The 22,892-nt window shown below is 50.6% G+C and overlaps 1 protein-coding gene across 1 annotated transcript; it reads left to right on the top strand.

Annotated features, from left to right (window-relative positions):
- Positions 1 to 816: 816 nt before the first annotated feature.
- On the top strand, positions 817 to 22,650 carry vwf (von Willebrand factor). The gene is given in 54 exon segments (XM_084672360.1): positions 817 to 968; positions 1,079 to 1,130; positions 1,309 to 1,452; positions 2,036 to 2,138; positions 2,248 to 2,456; positions 2,843 to 2,964; positions 3,150 to 3,369; positions 4,251 to 4,373; positions 4,511 to 4,622; positions 4,709 to 4,755; positions 5,570 to 5,706; positions 6,038 to 6,176; positions 6,381 to 6,481; positions 6,579 to 6,774; positions 6,963 to 7,178; positions 7,267 to 7,513; positions 7,839 to 7,939; positions 8,052 to 8,069; positions 8,072 to 8,202; positions 8,632 to 8,735; positions 8,819 to 8,957; positions 9,090 to 9,224; positions 9,310 to 9,456; positions 9,661 to 9,801; positions 10,014 to 10,269; positions 11,078 to 11,245; positions 11,341 to 11,476; positions 11,613 to 11,922; positions 12,081 to 13,248; positions 13,394 to 13,510; positions 13,673 to 13,816; positions 13,903 to 14,046; positions 14,186 to 14,350; positions 14,433 to 14,479; positions 14,802 to 14,979; positions 15,247 to 15,494; positions 15,698 to 15,887; positions 16,010 to 16,351; positions 16,534 to 16,772; positions 16,928 to 17,030; positions 18,820 to 18,859; positions 18,861 to 18,889; positions 19,035 to 19,139; positions 19,259 to 19,464; positions 19,568 to 19,717; positions 19,831 to 19,947; positions 20,230 to 20,410; positions 20,813 to 20,853; positions 20,967 to 21,083; positions 21,321 to 21,419; positions 21,507 to 21,635; positions 21,730 to 21,769; positions 21,905 to 22,002; positions 22,272 to 22,650. Coding segments are annotated over 54 exon segments (8,583 nt in total). The 5' UTR covers positions 817 to 962; the 3' UTR covers positions 22,458 to 22,650.
- The last annotated feature ends 242 nt before the right edge of the window (positions 22,651 to 22,892 follow it).

Genomic DNA, 22,892 nt, shown 5'->3' with positions numbered 1-22,892 from the left:
TCCTTTTCTTTCAGTTAGAAACCCCTGTGTGTCCGAATTGTTTGGTAAATTTTGTGAGCTATATTTTAATTGTTATGTCGGACTTTTTCACCGTTGTTGGATTTGCTGGACTCCATACATTAGATAACGTGCATGACGTCATCTCTTTCAGCGAGGAAGATCAAGGCAGAGATGATCCCCAAAAATTCAAACAGAATCAATTCGAGTTCCCTGCGATTAAACGATTAAATACATTATGAACGCTCCTAGTCCAATATTTCTTGATTTTGTGCACCAATCGTAAATTGTAAAATACTTTCACATGAAACTCGATGGGATGCCTCGTCTGTTATGTCTGGAGCACAATTCGATTAGAGTAGGCTGTGTTTTAAGTGGCGAGTCACTGGGCTTTTGGAGTCCTGTTATTGTGTGAGATATGTGCGGTGAGTGAACATGTTTTCTGCCTAAGATGTTTGGGTTGGCAGTGATGTGTGTGTGTGTAGACTAATCACTCAGCTGGGCGATCAACTGCTCCATCCGGGCATTGTCTTGGTGCCCATAGCACGGCAAGGTTCGTCAGCAGGCCACAGACTGTGGATTTAATATTCTCTCTCTATTGGCACTATCAGGGATGGAGGGGCATGGTTGGTGACTGGTAGAACGATGGGAGGACACATTTCTGCACACACACACACATTATGCACACACACAAACACACACACAATCATTAGATAGGGGAGGGAGGCTTCCTATGCTATAAAACCAGTTCCCCCCAGTTTGTCTTGTATTGAATGAGCTCTACCTTGGTCACTCGGTTCGCGTTAGTATGTGTGTGTGAGAAAGGCAAGGAGAAAAATGAACTTAGAACTTGACTAGGCTTAAACTTCAGTGTTCAAGTTGGGATTTATTGTGGATCCATGGTTTTTCTCTGGGCGATTTGCACAGACAGCACCAACTGATAGGATCAGCTGAATATATGAGATATGGAGGTAGGTTGGACTGATACATGGCTTCTCCGCTGTTACATATCGTGGCAGGAGACAAACTAAATTGTGTGTGTTGTGTGTTGATGACGATGGTGTGTGTGTGATTGTTTCAGGTTTATAGGTGCGCAGGGTGGAGAGAGATCTTGGTTCTCCTAAATCTGCTGGGTGAGTTGTCCCCTCCTAACTGAACCAAACCCAAAGAACCGACTTCAGACTAATGAGAAGCCTACCTGAGCCTCCTACTTGACTTAAAGTTCCCTTAGCTGCCAGACACTCAGAATGATATTCAGCTCTCATGAGTTTTTGTATGGTCCGTAAAAAGCCTTGGTGTGTGTGTGTGTAGTGTGTGTGGCTGGACTGTCTGGGCGCTGCAGTCTGTTTGGTCGCCATCATGTCCACACCTTTGATGGAGTGGTCTATGAGTTCCCTGGAGACTGTAGCTATCTACTGGCGGGAGACTGTCGCCATCGCTCCTTCACTCTGTTAGGTATGACCCCCACACACACACGCACACACACACATACACACACAGACTCATCAAACTTTTGTGTAGACCTTCATGCTTCACATTTTGTAAAACCTTTTCTTTCTTTTTTTTTTTTACATGTGTGCGGTATTGTGTGTGTGTATGCATGTATGCATGCATGCGTATATGTGTGTATATCTATGTATGTGTGTATGCATGTGTGTTTGTGTGTCTATGTCTGTCAATGTGTCTGTCTATGAATGTGTTTTTGTGTGCGTGCCTCTGTGCATGTGCATGTGGGTGTGTATGTTTGTTTGTATGCATGTGTGTCTATGTATGTGTGTGGTATCGTGTGTTTATGCATGTATGCATGCATGCATATATGTGTGTATATCTATGTATGTGTGTATGCATGTGTGTTTGTGTGTCTATGTCTGTCAATGTGTCTGTCTATGAATGTGTGTTTGTGTGCGTGCCTCTGTGCATGTGCATGTGTGTGTGTATGTTTTTTGTATGCATGTATGTATGGGTGTGTGTCTGTGTGTGTGTGTGTGCGTGTGTGTTTGTTTGTATGCATGTGTATGCTTGGGTGTGTGATCCCCAGGTGATTTTGTCCAAGGGAAGAGGACTGGTGTGACTCTGTTTCTGGGGGAGATCTTTGAGCTCCATCTGTCTGTCGATGGACGCCTCTCCCAGGGAGAGAAAAGGTAGCGTGTGTGTGGGCTGTCTATTTCCAAACTAATATTTTAGCGATCGTTTGTATATCTGTGCACGTATCTGCCATACAGTTGTATCCGTGTGTGTGTTTGTGTGTAGCCTGGCCTTGCCCTACGCATCTCACGCTGTCTTCGTGGGTACTGAGCTGGGCTTCTACAAGCTCTGGAGCGATGAGTTTGGCTTCTCCGTTACCATTGACAATGCAGCCAACATCGGGGTGACCATGACCAAACACCATGCCAACCACACCTGTGGTCTGTGCGGCAACTTCAACAGGGCTCCTGACGATGATTACACAGCACAGGAGGGTATGTTTGTCACTGTCACAATGTGTGAGCGTGGGATTACTGGAACGCAGGAAATGGTTTTGAGTCACCACGCGGCAGGAAGACGAGTGATCCAGAACAGGTCCAGAACAGGAAGAGATAACAAAGGAGAGTGCGAGACACAGAGTCAGAGAGAGAGAGAGAGAGAGAGAGAGAGAGAGAGAGAGAGAGAGAGAGAGAGAGAGAGAGAGAGAGAGAGAGAGAGAGAGAGATGACCGAAAGAACGAGAGCAGGGAGCAGGTATATTCTTTTAAGGATACTAGGTGAATTCTTAGAACAAGAAACCCTCTGTGTTGACAATGTAGATTTCAAATGGCCTGTGTGGGTGTGTTTTCTGAATGTTAGTCTGTGTGCCTCTGTAACTTCAGGCTTCCTGACAGAGGACAGTTATGACTTTGCAAACTCCTGGGCTGTGAAAGGGGCAGGGGAACCATGTCATCGTGTCTCACCTCTCAGCCAATCCTGTAACAGCACAGAAAATACTCCAGAGGTGAGGGGGCCTATGGAGTTCCACCGATTCAGCTCCTTTCCCCAGTCTTCCACCTTTGCATCCCATTCCAAAGAGAATCTCCGTTGGCCTAACTTTCAATGCGATGTCTCACTACAGTGCTTGTGCCGGTATTGTGTGTGTGTGTGTGTGTGTGTGTGTGTGTATGTGTGTCAATGTGTGTGCAGGTGTTATCCAGATGCAGTGTGTTACGGACCTCCAGTGTCTTTCTGCACTGTGCCCACGTGGTTTCTCCCGAGGCCTTCCTGACTTTGTGCGAGGAGGAGGCGTGTCACTGTGGACAGGGGAAGGGGCCGGACTGTCACTGCGGAGTCCTATTGGAGTACGCCCGGACGTGCCACGCCCACGGTGTACTGCTAAATGGATGGCTGGAGGAGAGCCAGTGTTGTAAGTCTGAGAGAGGGACCGACAGGGGGTGTTGATGAAACTGAAGTGAGGGAAGAGGCCCGGAATGGCCTGGGGGCACAAAGTGAATACTCGGATCAAACTTTGATTTTGCGTTAAACGGGCACGCACAAACATTGAGAGTCAGGTCACAGCCTTTCAGTTCCTGTATGGATAGACAGGAAATGTAGGGGGGAGATAGGGAGAGATCGAACCCAGGCCATCCCCTTGATGCCCGGGACTTTCTACTTCTTACGAAATCAATGTTTGGTCTGTGGAGAGGTTCCTCTTTTCTCAATGGTAGAAACCATCATTAACTTCTCTTGCCCAATTTAACTTAACTTTGCTATACAAATACATTGTCAGGAAGCCTCATTGTTCCAGGCCAACTGAATGTTAAAAAGCCCATTTGTTCAGGAACTTAACTCGTTTTGTATAGGGATTTAATGTGTCCCTAAAGGGTTTCCTAGTCACAAGCAAACCTGAAATAAATTATATGAAACACATACACTCAACACACAAAATTGCATGTTTGATTGTTTTAACACGGTTTGTGAGGGCATCTTAGAAGAATCAACGTCAACGAACAATATTGCCTTTCAATTCACCATATGAAGGACATTTCTTGAACTAGATTTTGGGTAGTCCCTTAAATACCGTTCTTCAGATGTACATGATCCCCTGTCTTACCTTCTAAGGTCTAGTCGTGCTCAATCTCACAGGGAGAAACTGTCAACCAAACAAAACCCGTAAACCGGGTGTAAAACCACATTAGGAATTCAAACCCAATTGACAAAGACAATGTAGCTGGTTCACTTTAAGCACTTGTACTGTGCTTATTTGCCAATTGAGTCTCTTTTGTTGGTATGTGTGTTTGTGAGTAGCCCCCAGGTGCCCCATAGGGATGCAGTACAGTGAGTGCAGCAAGTCCTGCTCTACAACCTGCCAGAGCCTCAACATCCAGGAGGTCTGCAAGGAGGAGTGTGTGGACGGGTGCTCATGTCCTGGTAAAACAAGGCTTCCGGAAGCTCTTTTTCTTTCACTTAATGTGTTTCATCTCCTTTCACTATACCCCTTTTTGTCAAATCTCTCACTACTATCACTGTGTGTTACTATGAACTGTGTGTGTGTGTGTGTGTGTCAGTGGGCAAGGTTTTGGATGGGGAACGCTGTGTGGAGGTATCTCAGTGTTCCTGTGTGCACATGGGGCGACACTTCCCTCCAGGTTCCAGCATCTCTCAGGACTGCAACGTCTGGTGAGTACACACACACACACACACGCACAAGTGCACAAACCCACACACACACACACACACTCAAATCTCGTTTGTTATTTCCACAGTGTGTGTCGCCATGGCTCCTGGGAATGCACCAACGAGGGCTGTCCTGGTGAGACAACTGACTGATATAAACAGGAAGCAGTCAGAGACAGTTATGACCGCTCCAGACACTGGCCACTGTGGAAGAAACTGTAATCCATTACAACGGTTCCGGTTCTGAGTTTATAAGTATTAGACAACAAGCTTATTGGAGAGAGACTAAACTCACACCTCGAGTCATGAAGGTCAGAGGACAGAATTCACCGTGAATAGAGAAAGACAAAGATAACAAACAGCCAACAGGTGTTTGTTGTACACCCAGGCAGACAAATCATTATAGACACAACAGCCTTGGTGTTTTAGGGCAGCTTACCATTTCAGGACTCCTAAGTTTCCTGGAACGCAAAGGTCAGCTCTAATGTTTCCTTTGACCCGCCAGTCTCCAACCGGCCCATAAAAGGCTCTCTCTCAGCCTATTGAATGTATTTCTGGCCTAACTACTAACAAGTGGTCTAAACATGACTGTCATCAGTACCCAAAATGTTACCGCAGGAACACATATAGTATGTGTAGTGGCCTGGGGAAGCCAGTCAGATGTCACTGCCTGCCACCAATTCTTGGACAAATCTATCAGATACTTCAATATAATGTATCATAATGTAAACATATTTTAAGAAAACAAACAGGATACTGACTATTTTGACGAGTTTCTGAACGTTGACCTTTTCAACTTGAGTGAGCTAAGAATAACTCATGTATGAACAAACAATAAGGCAGTAGCTGATCTACTGACTGCGATCAACATAGGCACGTAGGAAATCCCAGAATTCCCCTTCTCCAGCTCCACAACCTCTTCTCACAATCCTGTGTGTGTTGCTCTACAGGGGAGTGCCTAGTGATGGGCCAGTCTCACTTCAAGACATTTGATAACAAGTTCTTCACCTTCACTGGCCAGTGCCAGTACCTGCTGGCCCGTGACTGTGCAGAAGGCCAGTTCTCTGTCATCATTGACACTGTGCAGGTAAATATGTTTCCATAGAGTTCAGGAAATGTTTTTTACGTCATGATGAAAGCTTTTGAGACTGATTGCTTCTCCTGTCCTGTCAATGCCCTGTCAATGTTTTTAACTAGTGTTTTATGTTGTGTTGTTGTGTTAGTAACTATAAAATGACTTGGCCTCCTGCCTATATCTTGGCCTGGACGACCTTGATATGGAGATTTGTAATCTCAAGAGCCTTTCCTGGTTATATAATGAATAAATACAAATCTCCAAGTACTTCTCCTGCTCCAGTACTGATGTATTGTATTTCTATACCTTGTGACCCATGCTCTCTCCACCTGTGTCGGGTCAGTGTGCAGACGAGCAGGACTCTGTGTGCACGCGCTCAGTGACTCTCAGCCTGCCCTCCCTGGAGAACATGACGGTGAAGCTGAAACATGGAGGAGGGGTGTCTGTCAACGGCATGGACATCCAGACGCCTCTCAACCACGGTACCGGCACACACACGCGCATGCTCACGGACATACAGCACACACACACAAACTCACACACGCACACGTACATGCATGGACACACACACAGCAACACTCGCGCACGCGCATACACATTTCCATGCAGACACATACACACACAGAGAACACACAGGCACACACATGCAAACACAAACACTCACACAGCATTGTGTGTTTGTGTAGGTCACCTGCGCATCCAGAGATCGGTCCAGTCCGCAGTGCGCGTCAGGTTTGGAGAGAATCTCCATCTGGACTGGGATGGACGAGGCCGTGTGCTGTTGAAGGTGGGCAGACAGAGCCATCGCTGAGGTCTGTTTCTCTGAGCGTCACACAGGAAGTGCAATCGAAACCATGGCTAACCACGTGTTCCCTCTGCTCCAGCTGCACCCCGTGTGGGCGGGGAAGACCTGCGGTCTCTGTGGTAATTACAACGGTAACCAAGGTGATGACTTCCTGTCTGAGGCGGGGCTGGTGGAGGCGAGCCCACAGGCGTTTGGCCAATCGTGGAGGACCAGCGGAGATTGTGAACCCCCACATAGACCAGAGACTGACCCTTGTGCTCTGAACCCTAAAAGAGGTTGGTTCTCTTCTTCTTCTTCTTCTCTCTCTCTCTCTCTCTCTCTCTCTCTCTCTCTCTCTCTCTCTCTCTCTCTCTCTCTCTCTCTCTCTCTCTCTCTCTCTCTCTCTCTCTCTCTCTCTCTCTCTCTCTCTCTCTCTCTCTCTCTCTCTTCTCTCTCTTCACACATCCCTCTTCTTCTTTGTCAGTGCGTTTTGCTGAGGAGTCGTGTTCCGTGCTGACGTCTGAGGCGTTTGGGCCGTGTCACTTCCTGGTGAACCCGGGCCCCTTCCTGCGCTTCTGCCGGTATGACGTGTGCGCGTGCTCCAGCAGCGAGGAGTGTCTGTGCTCCGCCCTCGCCTCCTACGCCGCCGCCTGCTCCGCCCGGGGAGTGCTGCTGCACTGGAGGACACCCTCACTGTGTGGTACGCACACACACACACACACGTGCCAACACAAACACACACATCCAAACACACACAAACACACGCTGAGATGACGTGTTCATTGCAGATCTGGGCTGCTCTAACGGCCAGGTGTACCAGGCCTGTGGGAGTGTGTGCGAGGGGTCTTGCCGGTCTCTCTCGGGGGCCGAGTCAGGCTGCGGGGGAGAGGCCGGGTGTGAGGAGGGCTGCTTCTGCCCCCCCGGACAGTACCTCAGCCACGCTGGAGAGTGTGTGACAGCTGACCAGTGTCCCTGCCTTCATGACGGACAGATGTACCAGCCCAACGACGTCTACGCTGACCACAACACTATCTGGTCAGTCAGCGCGTCTTGAAGTGTGTGTGGGAGGCACAGAGAGAGGGGAGGATGGAGGGGGGTGATCCATTGTGGTTACAATGGAATGATTGACTTCCTTTGGGATCATGTGTGTGTGTTATTGCGCTGGTGATCTGTGCGTGTGTGTCATGTTGGCTAGGTGTGTATTTTGTTCTTTCTGATGATGTGCGTCTGTGTTATTGTGTTAGTTACGCATGTGTGTCTCACTGGATTGGGGAGGTGTGTGCATGGTTGTGTCAGTGACGTGTGTCTATCGTTGTGTTGGTGATGTGTGTGTATTGCCGTGTCGGTGGTGTGTGTGCAGCTACTGTGAGAACGGCTCCATGCGCTGCAGCTCTAATGAGATGAGCGACGCCATGCTGTCGGACCTCTTCTACGACGACGACGATCTCCCGCCCTCCAGAGGTACAGCTTGCGTTTGTGTGTGCGCGTCTCTCTAAATGGCAGATGTGTGATGTTTCTGTGGCACGAGCACTAATATATGGTGACTGCTGCTTTTTTTTGTCTGTGTGTGTAGAACGCCGGTCGGCCCCCTGCCCCCCCCTCTGAAGCATGTGGAGTGTGAGGGGGGGGAGGAAGGTCTGGAGTGTGCTCGTACCTGTCAGAACCTGGACCTCCCCTGCCTCAGTCTGGCCTGCATCCCTGGCTGCCTCTGCCCCCCTGGCACGGTGTGTACCCGTGGGTGTGCTACCGTGTGTGTGTGTGTTACTGTGTGTGTGTGTGTGTGTGTGTGTGTGTGTGTGAGTGTGTGAGTGTGTTACTGTGTGTGTGTGTGTGTGTGTGAGTGTGTTACTGTGTGTGTGTGTGTGTGTGTGTGAGTGTGTGTGTGTGTTACTGTGTGTGTGTGTTACTGTGTGTGTGTGTGAGTGTGTGTGTGTGTGTGTGAGTGTGTGTGTGTTACTGTGTGTGTGTGTTACTGTGTGTGTGTGTGTGTGTGTGTGTATATATGTATGTGTGTGTGTACCTTTATGTGTGTGTATGTGTGTGTAACTGCCTGTGTGTCAGTGTGTAACTATGTGTGTGTGTGTATTTGTTGTTCTAATCCAGATATATAAAAATCCTAATTGTTATTGTCATCACTTTGCTTGACTGATCAGGTGATCCATCGTAGAGCGTGCATCGCCCCGGAGCAGTGCCCCTGTTACCATAACAACAAAGCCTTTCGCTCGGGAGAGACCATCTCGATGGACTGTAACACCTGGTAAAGAGCTGGTTTGTGTCTGCGGGTGTGTGTTGTTGTGCGTCGGCGAGTCCTTTGAGTCTGACGAAGACTGTCCTCCGCAGTGTGTGTGAGAACCGGAAGTGGCGCTGTACGGAGCGGGTGTGTGATGGGGTGTGTCGCACCGTGGGCGAGGGGCACTACATCACCTTTGATGGCCTGAAGTACTCCTACCCCGGACTGTGTCAGTATGTCTTGGTCCAGGTGAGGGAGCCTGCCGCTCTGATGATCGTTGAACGATCAAACTCGTGCTTGAAACTTGTGCTCGTATTTTAACGACTTTCCCCCTCCCCCTTTCCCCGTGCCTCGTCCCCCTCCATCCGGAATCTTCTCTAGGACATGTGTCATGGGGAGGAGGGCTCCTTCCGTGTGCTGGTGGAAAACGAGGCTTGTGGGATAGTGGGTCAACGCTGCGCCAAAGCAGTCACAGTGTACTACCAGGGAGGACTGATCACGATGCAGCACGGGGAGGTAACACACACGCACACACTGACACACGCACACACACACACACACACACAGAGAGACACCCTCTCATGCTCATGTGTGTGTCCAGGTGAGGATGCGGAGAGCGGTGGTGCAGGGGTCAGAAGTCGAGATCGTTCGCTCTGGTCTCTCGTACTTCCTGCTGCTGGGGAAGCACATCTCTATCGTCTGGGACCGGGGCACACGTCTAGTGGTCCACCTGTCTGCCACCTACAGGGTAACACTACCTCTGTCATTCTGAACTGGCACACTACTACTGTACGCTTGCTGCCACAGAAGTTGCAAGGCTGCCATGCTTACTTTAAACCATGTCTCTGCAATAGTACCATATAGTATTACTATTGTTTTAATTATCAACCCTAAGATACTTTATGAATTAATATGTGTGTTACCGTGGTTGTGTGTGTGAATGTGTGTGCAGGACCGGGTGTGTGGTCTGTGTGGCAATTTTGACAGCAATGTCAACAACGATCTCCTGGGCAGTAACAATCAGCTGGAGGTCGCCTCCGCTCACTTTGGAAACTCCTGGAAGGTCAAGCCCAGCTGTGCAGACGCCACGCAGGTAGCTTACGGTCCCCATAGAAACGGAGCGTACCGCACATTGCTGTCGGACATTCACGTTTCGTTCCGCTGGCACAGACAGGGCCGTTCTCAGCAACGAGTTTCTTGCTTCTTTGACCCCATACATGTCAATCTGTGTGTCCGCGTGTGTGTGTGCGCGCGCGTGTGTGTGTGGGGTGTGCATGTACGGTGTGTGTGTGTGTGTTTCTGCAGCCGGCCTCGCCCTGCAGTGACAACATAGTGAAGCTGATGACGGTGGAGCAGTCGTGTCGCGTGCTGACAGGGCCTCTGTTCAGGGACTGTAACAGCCAGGTGGACCCTGAGCCCTTCATGGAGATGTGTGTCGAGGCCGCCTGCTCCTGCTCCTCCGTCGGAGACTGCGCCTGCTTCTGTGACGTCATCGCGGCCTATGCTCAGGCCTGTTCCGAGAGGGGCGTGGCCATCAGCTGGAGGTCCAATGACCTTTGTCGTGAGTTGAACGTTACTTGCCAGTTTTGTTGGGTGTGTCTGCCTTTGGCATGGCTCAACCTATGTTCTCTCTCACGTATATTTATTTATGTACTTATTTATTTATTATCATTATCAGTTCAATTGGACATGCTTCAAACCTTATTTTCACCAAACTTGTTATCCAAGTTTTTCAAAAATAAATGTTAAGCTTATTTATGTTTTTGGAGGCATATTTTCAGTTAGCAGTTGGTTCTTTTTGATTCGCAATCTCAGCTAAGATACTGCTAGAGTGACAGATTCAGTAACATAATCTGTAAAATAAGAGAACGCTGTTTCATTCTATACTTTCACTCTGTATTTTGAGGTGTAAATGAGCACGAACAAATGCTGTCAATAGGAAATAGTATGCATACTTTTATTTCATATACAGACATATCATTTGAACATTGTTGGAAAAGTACACCTATGAAAAGTCCTGTCTTTCTCAAAATGTTTGGACGTTTGATATTAGTTTAAACAATAGGTTTGGAGGTGGTATAGTAAAAAAAAAAAAAAATATATATATATATATATATATATATATATATAAACACACCTCACAACTTCCCCCAAAATTGTACCCTCTCTAGTTATTTAGTCCAGTGGTTCTGGTACAGGTTTGTTGGAGCAGGGAAGCATCTACAAAATGCAGGACAGTGGGTCCCTGAGGACCAGGGTTGAGTACCACTGATCTGGTCTGACCAGGAGATGACTTGCTTCCATGCTGAGGTACTGTGTTTGCTGCCTGTCAGTAGTGTTGAGAGAGAGAGTGTGTATTTGTGTTTCAGCAATGAGCTGTGAGGCTATGAATGAGGCGGGGCCTGGTGTGGGGGAGGAGCTATGCCAGTGGAGGTATAACACCTGCGGTTCTGCCTGTCCAATCACCTGCCAGCACCCGGACCCCCTCCACTGCCCCTTCACCTGTGTGGAAGGTTGCCATGCCAACTGTCCCCCAGGTGACGTGTAACCGACTCCCTGGATAAACAGAAAGAGTGTAACCTCCAGATACCAGGTGAAGCTGGCTCTAACTCCCACCCCTCGTACCATGCAGGTCAGCTATTGGATGAGGTGACCATGCGCTGTGTTGACCCCTCCCAGTGTCAGATGTGTGTCCACGAGGGGCAGAGAATCTCCCATGGCAACAAGGTCATCCTAAACCACAATGACCCCCAGCACTGTCAGATATGGTAACAACACAATGTTGAACATCTGAACACCCTGTAACTCATTTTCATAGGATGTGTTCATGATATCTCTCTCTGTAGTGGAAGGAAAATTCCATGAAACTCTGTTTGGACACGTGTGTGTGTGTGTGTGTTGCAGCCACTGTGAGAACAACACCTTGAGCTGTGAGGGTTGCCCCCCCCTGGGCTCTGTCACCACGCCGGCCCCCACCCTTGGCCTGACCACGCCCAGCGCCCTGCTCCTCTCCACTGTGATGCCCGAGAACAACTGCGATCGCGCCATGGACTTGGCCTTCCTATTGGACGGCTCCACGGCCCTGAGCGAGGAAGACTTTGAGGCGCTGAAGCTGTTCATCCTGGGTGTGGTGGATCGCTTCCGCATGGGCTCCGCTCACACACGCGCCACTGTGCTGCTCTATCACTCCGGGGTCAAGACCTATGACATGCAGGTACACACGCACAAAGCTGTACACGCACACGTCAACATACGTACTGTGCAGAACAGCGTGTACACACACACATAGGCACAGTATGGTAAAACACGGACACATACCCCTTTCTGGCCCTCACCACAAACTCCTCTGTCCTTCTCTTTGCGTTGCTACAGGTCCAGAAGTGGCTGTTTAAGAAGACCGTGAGAGAGTTGCGTTACAGCGGGGGAGATGCAGCCTTCCTGGATGAGGCTATTAAGTACCTGGCCATCAACATCTACGACAAGAACAAGCGCGATAACGCCGGCCGTGTGGCCATCATTCTGACGGCCAGTAAGAACCCTCGCTCCCTCCGCTCCACCACCAAGCTGCTCCGCAAGAAGAGCATCACCACGCTGACCCTGGCGCTGGGGCCTGAGGCGGACATGGCCCAGGTGAGCGAGATCACCAAGTCCAGCCCGGACAGCCGGGCCTACGTCCTGAGCAGCACAGCCGAGCTGCCCTCACGCCTCCTGGAGGTCTCCGACCACCTCTGCACCCTGGGGATGGAGCCCGAGGGGGCCAAGCCTCCCCCGCCGAAGCCCACCGCCGCTAAGCCTAGCCTGGGCACCACCACCACCACGCAGCCCCCCCTCCTGGAGCCGGTCCCCACACATCACTCCCCCAGCACCCTGACCCCTACCAGGCCTGGTGGGCTGGCCCCTGTGACCACCACCGCCATCCCCATCTCTAAAGACGTGACCTTCATCCTGGAGGGCTCCGACACGGTCGGTGAGACGGGGTTCAACCAGTCTCTACACTTCCTGGAGGAAGTGATCTCACAGCTGACCGAGAAGGAGGAGTCCATTCGCATCACGGTGATCCAGTACTCAGTCACGGTCACCGTGGAGATCAAGCGCTGGGAGGTGCGGAGGCAGAGACAAGCGTTGCTACGGCGACTGCGGGAGATCCGTTGGCGGGGCGGGGCGGCGACTAACACGGGCGCCGCCGTTACCTCGGTCTACCAGGAAGTGGCTACAGAACAGCCCAGATCCCCTTCCACCCCGCCCCAGCTGGTGTTCCTGGTGACGGAGAACCCCCCCACGGACACTGTGACGCGACCGCCGTCCACCCACATGCAGACACGCGTGTACCCCATCGGGGTGGGGCCCCGCCTGCGCGAGGTCGACCTGCTGCCCCTCAGCGCTCCGGAGCGTCCCCTGATGGTGGACGACTACAGCCAACTGAGGACCCTGGTCCAGCGAGTCATCAACATCACACGCACCAAACACAAACCTCGCTCCCCCACCCTGCCTCCGCCCCTCCTCCCCACGCCGGGGCCCCGTGCCACCCTGCCCCCCTCAGGTAAACGACACACACACCTGTGTGAAAGAAAATATGGTAGGTTGATGTCAGGCGACCTATACAAGACTGACACGTTTACAGCATATCCTGTGAGTCAGCTGTGGTTGCTGGCTGATGTGGCTGTCTCTGTGCTCTTTGACCTCAGTGCCGTGCACGGCACCCATGGACGTGCTGTTCCTGCTGAGGGGCGGGCCTCGGGGTGACGGACAGTTTGAGGACATGAAGACGTTTGTGAAAGGCTTCCTTAATAGTGCCAACATCGGTACACAGACACTTCTGAACACATCTTTGTACACACTCGCACGTTCAATAAGTTGAATTCAGGGTGCAGATGGCTGCCGCCGTTCGTGAAGCTGCTGGTGACAGTTTTCTGTGTGTGTGTGTGTGTGTGTGCGTGTGTGTCTGTGTGTGTGTGTGTGTGCAGGTCAGAACGACACCCAGGTGGCTGTGGTGCTGTACGGGGAGAGCAGCACTGTGGGCGTCTCTTGGAAGGAGGAGCAGAGCAGAACACATCTACTGGACCTGGTCGACAAACTACCCAGGAAGACAACCACTGCCCCTGCACTGGGTAAATACACACACATATACACTCACATATACACACACACACAGACAAAGCCGGTTGCCAAAATAAGGTCCTTGGTTGTCGTCCAGGCGCTGGCTTGCGATTCGCTGTTCAGACGGCCATCTCCCCAGCCAGTGGAGGGCGAGTGGGCGTGGCCAAGGTGGTGGTCATGTTGGTGATTGACAAGTCATCCGATGACGTCCAAGAAGCCTCTAATGAGGCACTGACTGCAGGTACTTGTTACATCATCCCAAAATCACGCGTGCCTCGCTGTTCATAGAAGAAACAAGCTTCTCCACTTCAAGATTTTGTAACTGAAGATAACGTTGTACTCTGCTTCTGTCTCTCTCTCTCTCTCTCCCCTGCTCCCAGGGGTATCCGTGTTCCCTATTGGCATCGGCCCCGACTATGACAGGACCGAACTGAGCGTGCTTGGCGGTCATGGAAACCACCCCAACACCATGCATCTGAACAGTATGGAACAGCTACGGATGCTGCTGAGCCTAGACCATGGTTTTACAGAGCGACTCTGTAGAGGTACACACACACACACACTCACACACACACTCTGAAAATGAGGAAGAGGAAGATGAACGGGATGTTGTGTGTTCCTCTACAGCCGGTCCTCCAGGGGTGTGTGTGGATGATGAGGGGAAGGAGAGGAAGGTGAGCCATGTGCTCCTATAAGGGCTCCTAAATAACAACGACATCCCCATGATGTTGGGCTTGCCTTATGCATGTGTGTATGCTGTATGCATGCATGTGTATTTGTGGGTATGTACACGGTACGCGTGTGTATTTGTGCATGTGTGTACATGCGTGTCAGATGGGGGGTCCGATGGCTGAGCGGTTAGGGAGTCGGGTGTTGTGTCCTTGGGCAAGGCATTTCACCCTACTTGCCTCGAGGGGGGAATGTCCCTGTACTTACTGTAAGTCGCTCTGGATAATAGCGTCTGCTAAATGACTAAATGTAAATGTGTGTGTTTAGCCTGGCGAGTCGTGGCTGTTGGAGGACGGCTGCCACTCGGTGCGGTGCCACCCCAGCGGAGCGGTGACGGTCCAGAGCCACAAGGTGAACTGTGACAGGCTGGAGCCCCCGGTCTGCAGGAACAACCTGCCTCCGGTCAGAGTCCAGGAGACCTGCGGCTGCCACTGGGAGTGTCCCTGTGAGTGGACCCCCCCACAAGGGGCCCGGCCATACAAACACACCGCATGTCCAACCAAAGCCTTTTTTCTTCTCTTTTTTTGGCCTGCCGCCTGCCTTCTGGGCTTCACTCCCCTGTGGTGTGTCTGTCTGGGATGTTACTACCTGTTAGCAGCTGCTATTCAGCGTGTAGGGATGATGCTTTCTGAGTGTATTGTTTTCACTGAGGAGGTTGTGTGTACTAAGCGTGTACTAAGTGGATTGTATGCCGGGTGGGTTGTGTTTGTAGGTATGTGCATGGGCGGTGCCAGCCATCATGTGGTCAGGTTTGACGGTATGGCCCTGAGGCTTGACGAGGAGGGTCTCTGCTCCTACACGCTGCTTGCCGTTGCCAGGGGCAACGGGACAGGGACAGGGTCAGAGGTCAAGCTGCACAGTGGGCCCTGTCAAGGATCGGCCAATCACGACCAGATCTGCATGAGGGCTATGGAGGTGTCGCACGGAGCCAGCACACTGCTGCTGAAGGATGACATGACGGTAATTTGTGTGTGTGACTGTGTGTGTGTGTTTCTGTAGGTGTGTATGTACACAAACATGTTTGAACGTGTTTTCTGTTGTTTGTTGCTTACCAGGGGTGTTTAATTGTTTATGTTAATGGTGTGGTGCATGGCAGTTCATTACTGGGTGTGTGTGAATGCATGTATGTGTGTGTGTCTGCATGCGTGTGTTTGTTTGTGTAGGTAACCATGGACAGCGAAGTGCTCCATCTGCCGTGGAGGTCTGGGGGTCTGGAGGTGGTGAGCTATGGAGGAGTGATGTGGCACCTGACTTCAGACCGTGGCTACGTACTGACCTTCACACCGCAGAGCAACGAGTTCACCGTCACCCTCCACACCTCTGCCCTGAAACACCCCACCCTGGGGCTCTGTGGTAGATACACTCCCCCTGGGACCTCCCACGGCCTTCACAGCAGAGCACAAGCGCTCACACACACACACACACACATGCACACCCTGACAAACCCTCACTAACCCTCCCTCTCCCTCCCTCAGGTTCCTGCGAGGAGGAAAGGGTCGACCGGCTGTCGCTCCGCAACGGCACCTCCACGACCGACCAAGCCGCGTTCGTCTCCGATTGGACGGCGGCCGGGGCGGGCGGCGTGTGCGTGCCGAGGCAGAAGGCGGTGTGTGTGTCTGGGGTCACGCTGGGGTGTCAGGCCCTGCGTTCGGAGGTGTTCGCCGCTTGTCACCCTCTCGTCCCCATCCAGCTGTTCCTGGCCCGGTGTGAGGAGCAGGCCTGTCTGGAGACAGATGTGTGCGAGGTCATCTCCACCTACACACAGCTCTGCCGACAGGCAGACGTGTGTGTGGAATGGAGGAGCCCTCATCTCTGCCGTGAGTTGAGTGTGTATGTGTGTGTGTGCCTGTCTTGGTACACAACCTGATGTCACAGATCTGCAACGCCGAAACAATCCAGATGAAAAAAAGAGAGCATTTTCTACTATTTGTATCAGTCTGTAGTAACAGTGCGTGTGCGTGCGTGTGCGTGCGTGTGTGTGTGTGTGTGTGTGTTGCAGCCATGCAGTGTCCCACCTCTATGGAGTACGATGGGTGTCGGACAGGGTGCGTGGAGGACTGCAGCAGTATCGGCTCCTCCCCCGGTGATTGGGGCGCTCCCAGGACCAATCAGTCCATGTGTATGGACACACCCACGGAGGGCTGCTTCTGCCAGGGAGGAACTGTGCTGCATCAGGGGCGCTGTGTGTCGCCAGAGGCCTGCAGCCAGTGTGTGGACCGGCACGGACACACGCACCCGGTGAGACCCTGGGACACCTGGAGCCTGAGGGCTTGACTGCCCTCTAGTGGATACCAACAAATTTGCCATGAATGAATTGTAACTTCCCTTCCCCCCAATGCAGTGAAGATGCGGTTGTGCCATGCTAATGTGTGTCTCTGTTATGTTGTCAACAGTATTTCCATACCTGGACACCTGATGATAACCCATGTCAGATCTGTATGTGTCTGGACCAGCAACGCATCAACTGTACTGCTAGGCCCTGTACTGATGCCAAACGTAAGCACGCACACACACACACATAACACATTCCCCATAACACCAAGACAGTCTCTGGTTACGAGGCGAATATGAGGGGTGCCTGTCAGAAATATGAATCTATCAAGTATTGCAGTCATTGTCAGTCGGAGATGAAGTTAAGAAAGCTTTATTGCTTGCGGCCGGCCCACAAGGAGACAAAAACATCACACGCCATGGTGATACAAAGTTTGTCCGCTAGCATGTTGTGCTAGCTACCCTTTTAAACAAAACCGCTCTCCACAGTCATTGGTTCATACAACTTTCACATGGCTCTCCTTTCATTGGCTGCGTTGCATAGACCTTGCGCTTGTGTGTGTGTCATAAACCATGGTTGAAACACAATAGCAGAATCTCCGGTCCTGGTGTCGTAAAAGCTCCTCCACATTAGGTGTCAAGCAAATGGTCACCAGACCTCGTGTCTCCATCCAGCCCTTGTCAAATAGTATCTCTTTAAAACGAACAAAGCCCCAACATCTTGTAGTCTTAGTCAGTAACAAATGCCCACCCTTCCCCCAGGTCAACTAAGATAAGGGTCCAGTATGTTTACATAAGCCTGTAGTAAACCTAGCGGTAACTACTCTCCTGCACACAAGGACTGCAAACAAAGGATCATTCTTATACAGGATAAAAGGTTACATTTATGCATTTAGCAGACGCTTTTATCCAAAGCGACTTCCAAGAGAGAGCTTTTCAAAAGTGCATGGGTCACTGATCATAACAAGGAGATAGCCCTGAATATTGCGAGCAGCCAAAACATGAAGCATACATTGTGAAAGGTGAAAACCAAATAAGTGCCAAAGGGAAGAACCATAAGAGCATGCAGTTAAACAAGTTACAATTAAACAACATGAAACTCATAAAGTGCAAGTGTACCTGTAGAAGAAAATATATATATTTCACAGCGAGTACAATACAATACAACAGTACAATAATTTAAATCCGTTACAACCAACCAACAAGAGCAACAAGTCTCTGAATAAGAGTCATTGTGATCCTGGAGGAAACTAACATCAGGTCCAGCCAAGCATTCCTGCTGTGCCGTTGTACTCCCGGAACAAGTGCGTCTTGAGCCTTTTCTTGAAGGTGGGGAGACAGTCAGTGTCCCTGATGGAGGTGGGGAGTTGATTACACCATAGGGGGGTCAGAAAGGAGAAGAGCTTGTGTTGGGACCGGGCGCTCTTGAGTGGTGGGACCCCCAGACAGTTGTCAGAAGAAGACCATAGGTGGCGGGTGGGGGTGTAAGGCTGGAGGAGAGGCTTGATGTTGTCGGGTGCAGTCCCGTTCACCGCTCGGAAGGTCAGTACCAGAGTGTTGAATCTGATACGGGCCGTGATGGGAAGCCAGGTTACATGTTAAACTTTTCTGACAGTGCCCCGGTAGATCACTGGGTAGAGCGTGTACCATGTGGGCTGAGGTCCACACTCACTGCCCTGGGTTTGATTCCGGTTCGGGCCATTTCTGCATGTCAGAAATCTACATTGTCAACACAGAGGGTTTCTTGTTCTAAGAATTCGCCTAGTATCCTTAAAAGAATATACCTGCTCCCTGCTCGCTCTCTCTCTCTCTCTCTCTCTCTCTCTCTCTCTCTCTCTCTCTCTCTCTCTCTCTCTCTCTCTCTCTCTCTGCCATACAATTCATGTCTGTCTCTAACTGTCACTGTCCCTAAAAAGAAGGCAGAATATATATGTAGAAAGAAAGAAGAGTGTAAATGTAAAGCCTTTTTTCAGTGTATCAGTTGAACTGTGAGTGTGTGTGTGTGTGTGTGCAGCTCCAGTGTGTGGACCATGTGAGGTTCTGAGAGAGGAGAGACTCCAAATGCTGTCCTGAATACGAGTGTGGTATGTACTAATACACCCTATACCCTAAGCAGTTGAATACAAGTAACCATCATTTGTTGCCATTTTTAGCATTCAGCAACTGAACATCTTCATGTGTCTTGTGAATGAACGTACGTGTATGTGTGTGTGTGTGTGTGTGTCGCAGTGTGTGATTCGATCAACTGTGAACTTCCTGAGGTGCCTCGTTGTGAACACGGCCAGTCTGTTGTGCTGCAGAACCCTGGAGAGTGTCAGCCCATACACCAGTGTGGTGAGTTACAGCACAGTCCAGCCCACAGCAACACACGCGTCCTCCCACGCGTTGCTCCAGCCCAAACAGGCCGTAACCCTCTCCTCCTTCCTCTCTCCCTCCCTCTGGCTCTTCCTTAGTCTGCAAAAAGGACGAGTGTGCTCTCCGAGCTCCGCCCACCTGCCCGTCCCATCGCAAGCTTTCAGTCAAAAAGACGCCGTGCTGCGACGTGTTTGAGTGTGCGTGCGACTGCCGTAACTCCTCCCACTCCTGCCCACCGGGTTACATCACTTCCTCGTCCACCAACGACTGTGGCTGCACAGAGACCACATGTCAGCCTGAAAAGGTGTGTGTGTTTCTGTGTTTCTGTGTGTGTGTGTGTGAGATGAGCCGATATCTCGGGTTCCTGTTGTTTCTTCCTGATGCAGATAAAATATTGTTCTTCCTAGGTGTGTGTCATAGGTGGTGTAGTGTATCCGGTGGGTAGCCAATGGGAGGAGTCGTGTGAGAAGTGTACCTGCACCCAGCAGCAGGACCCACACACACACCTGCACATCGCCCAGTGTACGCCACCTGTCTGTGACCAAAGCTGTCCCCAGGTGAGACATACTCTCTGCTGATCAATCATACAGTCAAAAGTAACCCCCCAAAATACAAAATCTGTGTGTGTGTGTGTTTGTATTTATGTGTGTGTATGTGTCTATGTGTACAGGGCTCCTCGTACACCTCCTCAGAGGGGGAGTGCTGTGGAAAGTGCCAGAAGACCAGCTGTGTGGAGACAAAGGGAGAAATGCCCGGGGACTCACTTATGGCGGTGCTGACCAGACAGGTACAGGAGAGGAACCACACTTCCTTTCTCTCTCTGTATCTCATACACCAATACTTACCAATACCAATCTCTCTCTCTATCTCTTTCTGTGTCTCTGTATCTCATACACCAATACTTTCTATCTCGCTCTCTTCCTCTGTCTGTCTGTATCTCATACACCAATACGCGTTCCTTCCTCTCTCTCTCTCTCTCTCTCTCTCTCTCTCTCTCTCTCTCTCTCTCTCTCTCTCTCTCTCTCTCTTCACCACTCTTTCTCTCTCTCTCCACCCCCCCCCCCACTAGGTAGGGGAGGTATGGTCCTCCCCAGGGGAGAGGTGTGTGCAGCATCAGTGTGTGAAGATGGGCGGTGAAGTGTTTGTGTCCACCTCCAACGTCAGCTGTCCTTTGATGGACACTCCATCCTGCCCTCTGGGATCTGAGCTCCGCTGTGACAACCAGGAGTGCTGCCCACGCTGCTACTGTGGTAAACACACACACACACACAAACACACACACATACCCCCACCCACACACACACCGAAAAGACAATCTGTGGTGTTGGAAGTCCCAGAATGCAACTGCAGTCCATGACCAGCAGAGAGCACTCTGGGACAATACTTCCGGACTGACTAATAACCCAGTTTATCCTCAAGGTTATGAGCAGGGATAAGCACTGCAGTGGGCACAGTTTAGGGTGTAGATAGAGGTCAGGGATTAACAACCTTAGATGCATTGGCAGTGCTGGCAAGCCAAAGGACCCTATTACAGATCAACATGAATAAAGAATGTTCCAGAGCCAGACAGGCTCATCTGATTTCCCAGAAGACAACAGAATCCTAGCACCCCAGCCAGATACATCGCTGTGTTTTTGTCTTTCTCTTCTCAGCTCCCCTGGACGCGTGTGTGCTGAACCACACTGTCATAGGAGTAAGAGTTCTCCCGCCTTACACATATTGATGACTTCCCATACATACTTACGGAAGTAACCATTTCTTATGTAACACTGCGAAACGTGTGTGTGTGTGTGTGTGTGTGTTTAGGCAGGGGAGAGACTCATGGTGGATGTGTGTACTCATTGTGAGTGCTCGGTGGACAAAGGAGCAGTTAAGAAATACCGATTGGCCTGCAGGAGAATCAGCTGCCCCATCTGCCCTGAGGTATTCATCCTTTTCACCCTCCCCATCCTTAGCGTCCTCTTCAGCGTGGTCGTCCTCTCCATTGTCCTTGTCGTCATCTCCATCAACTTCATCGTCATTTGTCACATCCATTGTCATCCTCCTCATCGCCATCCGCGTCATCATCTTCATCGTTATCTTCGTCATCCTCATCTTCAACACCCTTATTATCACGGTCAAGTCTATTGGTTGACACGTCTTGATGTGTGTGCACTGCAGGGCTACGTTCTAGAGCAACAGCCCGACTCCTGCTGCGGTCGGTGTGTCCCCACCGTTTGCATCATCCAGCGCCCAGACGGCAAGATGGTGTCTGTGGAGGTGAGACCTACAAGCCCCCACGTAAACATTCCCCCCCCCCTCCCCCCACCACAAACACACACACACTCTCTTCGGGTCTGTCTCTAGGTGAACAGCACTCGGGAGGATGGCTGTAGTGTTTACTCCTGTGGAGTGAACCAGAAGGGAGACCTGGTTCTGCAGACGAAAGTGACCACCTGCCCCCCCTTGAACCGCCAGCTCTGCCTGGATGAAGGGGTAGGACCACACCACCTCCTCCAGCTCAAACCACAGCTCTGCACCCTGTCCGTCCAGCTCTGTGACACTCACCCTCCCTTTGATTGCTTTCCAGGGGAAAATCAGCCAGCTCGGCACCAGCTGCTGTGAGATGTGTAAGTTTGACCTTTAGGTGGTGCAAAATCTGTGGGTACGGGTGTGTGCGTGTGCATGTTTAAGAGTCCATGTATGTGTGCGAGTGTGTGTGTGTGTGTGTGTGTGTACTAAATGTTTTGGTTATCTGTGTGCAGGTACAGAGCCAGAGTGTCGAAGGACCGTGGGGGTGTTGAACTTCATCAAGGTGGATGACTGCCAGTCCGAGCACCAGATAGAACTGAACTATTGCGAGGTGAAGCCACATGCACACGCTGAGACACACACGCACACACACACGCACACACACACACACACACGCACACACAGTCTGGCCACACAGAACATGACGATCAATAAAGATTAAACATTTTACACAGCTGGACTGGATTATACAGAGCTTCATGAAACCACTTTTCTCTCTCCCTCGGTCAATCTCTCTCTCTCTTTCTGTCTCTCTCTCGCTCTCTCTCTCTCTCTCTCTCTCTCTCCTTCTCCTCCTTCCTTTACCTTCCTGCCTGACAGGGTAAGTGTCGCAGTAAGTCCATGTATTCTTTGGAGAGGAACGGAGTGGAACAGGAGTGTGTGTGCTGTTCTGCCATGGAGACAGAGCCTGTGAGTGTTCCCCTGCGCTGTGCCAACGGAACCCAGAGCCAGCACACCGTCCTGTCTGTCACTCGCTGTGACTGTCGCTCTCAACACTGCACCTAGACAAATATCATGTAGACATGAAAGAATTTCAAGTGTTTATACAGTATGCGTGTACTCTATCTAGTGTGTGTATATTGTATGTCTGCACTGTGTATCTGTGTGTGTGTGTAAGTAACATTTGTATAACCAAATAAATATTCTTGCATAAAAACAATAAACATGACATAGATTCTCAAGCATTTTTTATGCACAATGCCATTTGTCTGGTGCTTTCTTTTCTTTCTTTTCTTTTTTTGGATGTGTGTCTCTTTGTGTGTGTGTGTGTGTGTGTGTGTGTATGTGTGTGTGTTGTGTGTTTATATAAGAAAGAAAGATGATGCTGCTGCAGGGGTGCTTGACCTGCTTTGGTTTGGTTTTGCTTGGAAACTTAGTTGGCGTCACCTCAAGCACTGGGGTGAGGAAAGAAGGTTCGATATGGTATACATACAATAGCTC

The sequence above is a fragment of the Hypomesus nipponensis genome, chromosome 14, assembly GCF_054491055.1.
Source record: "Hypomesus nipponensis isolate SF chromosome 14, ASM5449105v1, whole genome shotgun sequence".
Lineage (NCBI taxonomy): Eukaryota > Metazoa > Chordata > Actinopteri > Osmeriformes > Osmeridae > Hypomesus > Hypomesus nipponensis.
The sequence above is the reverse complement of the archived record's forward strand: the minus strand, read 5'-3'. Positions and strand labels throughout refer to the sequence as shown.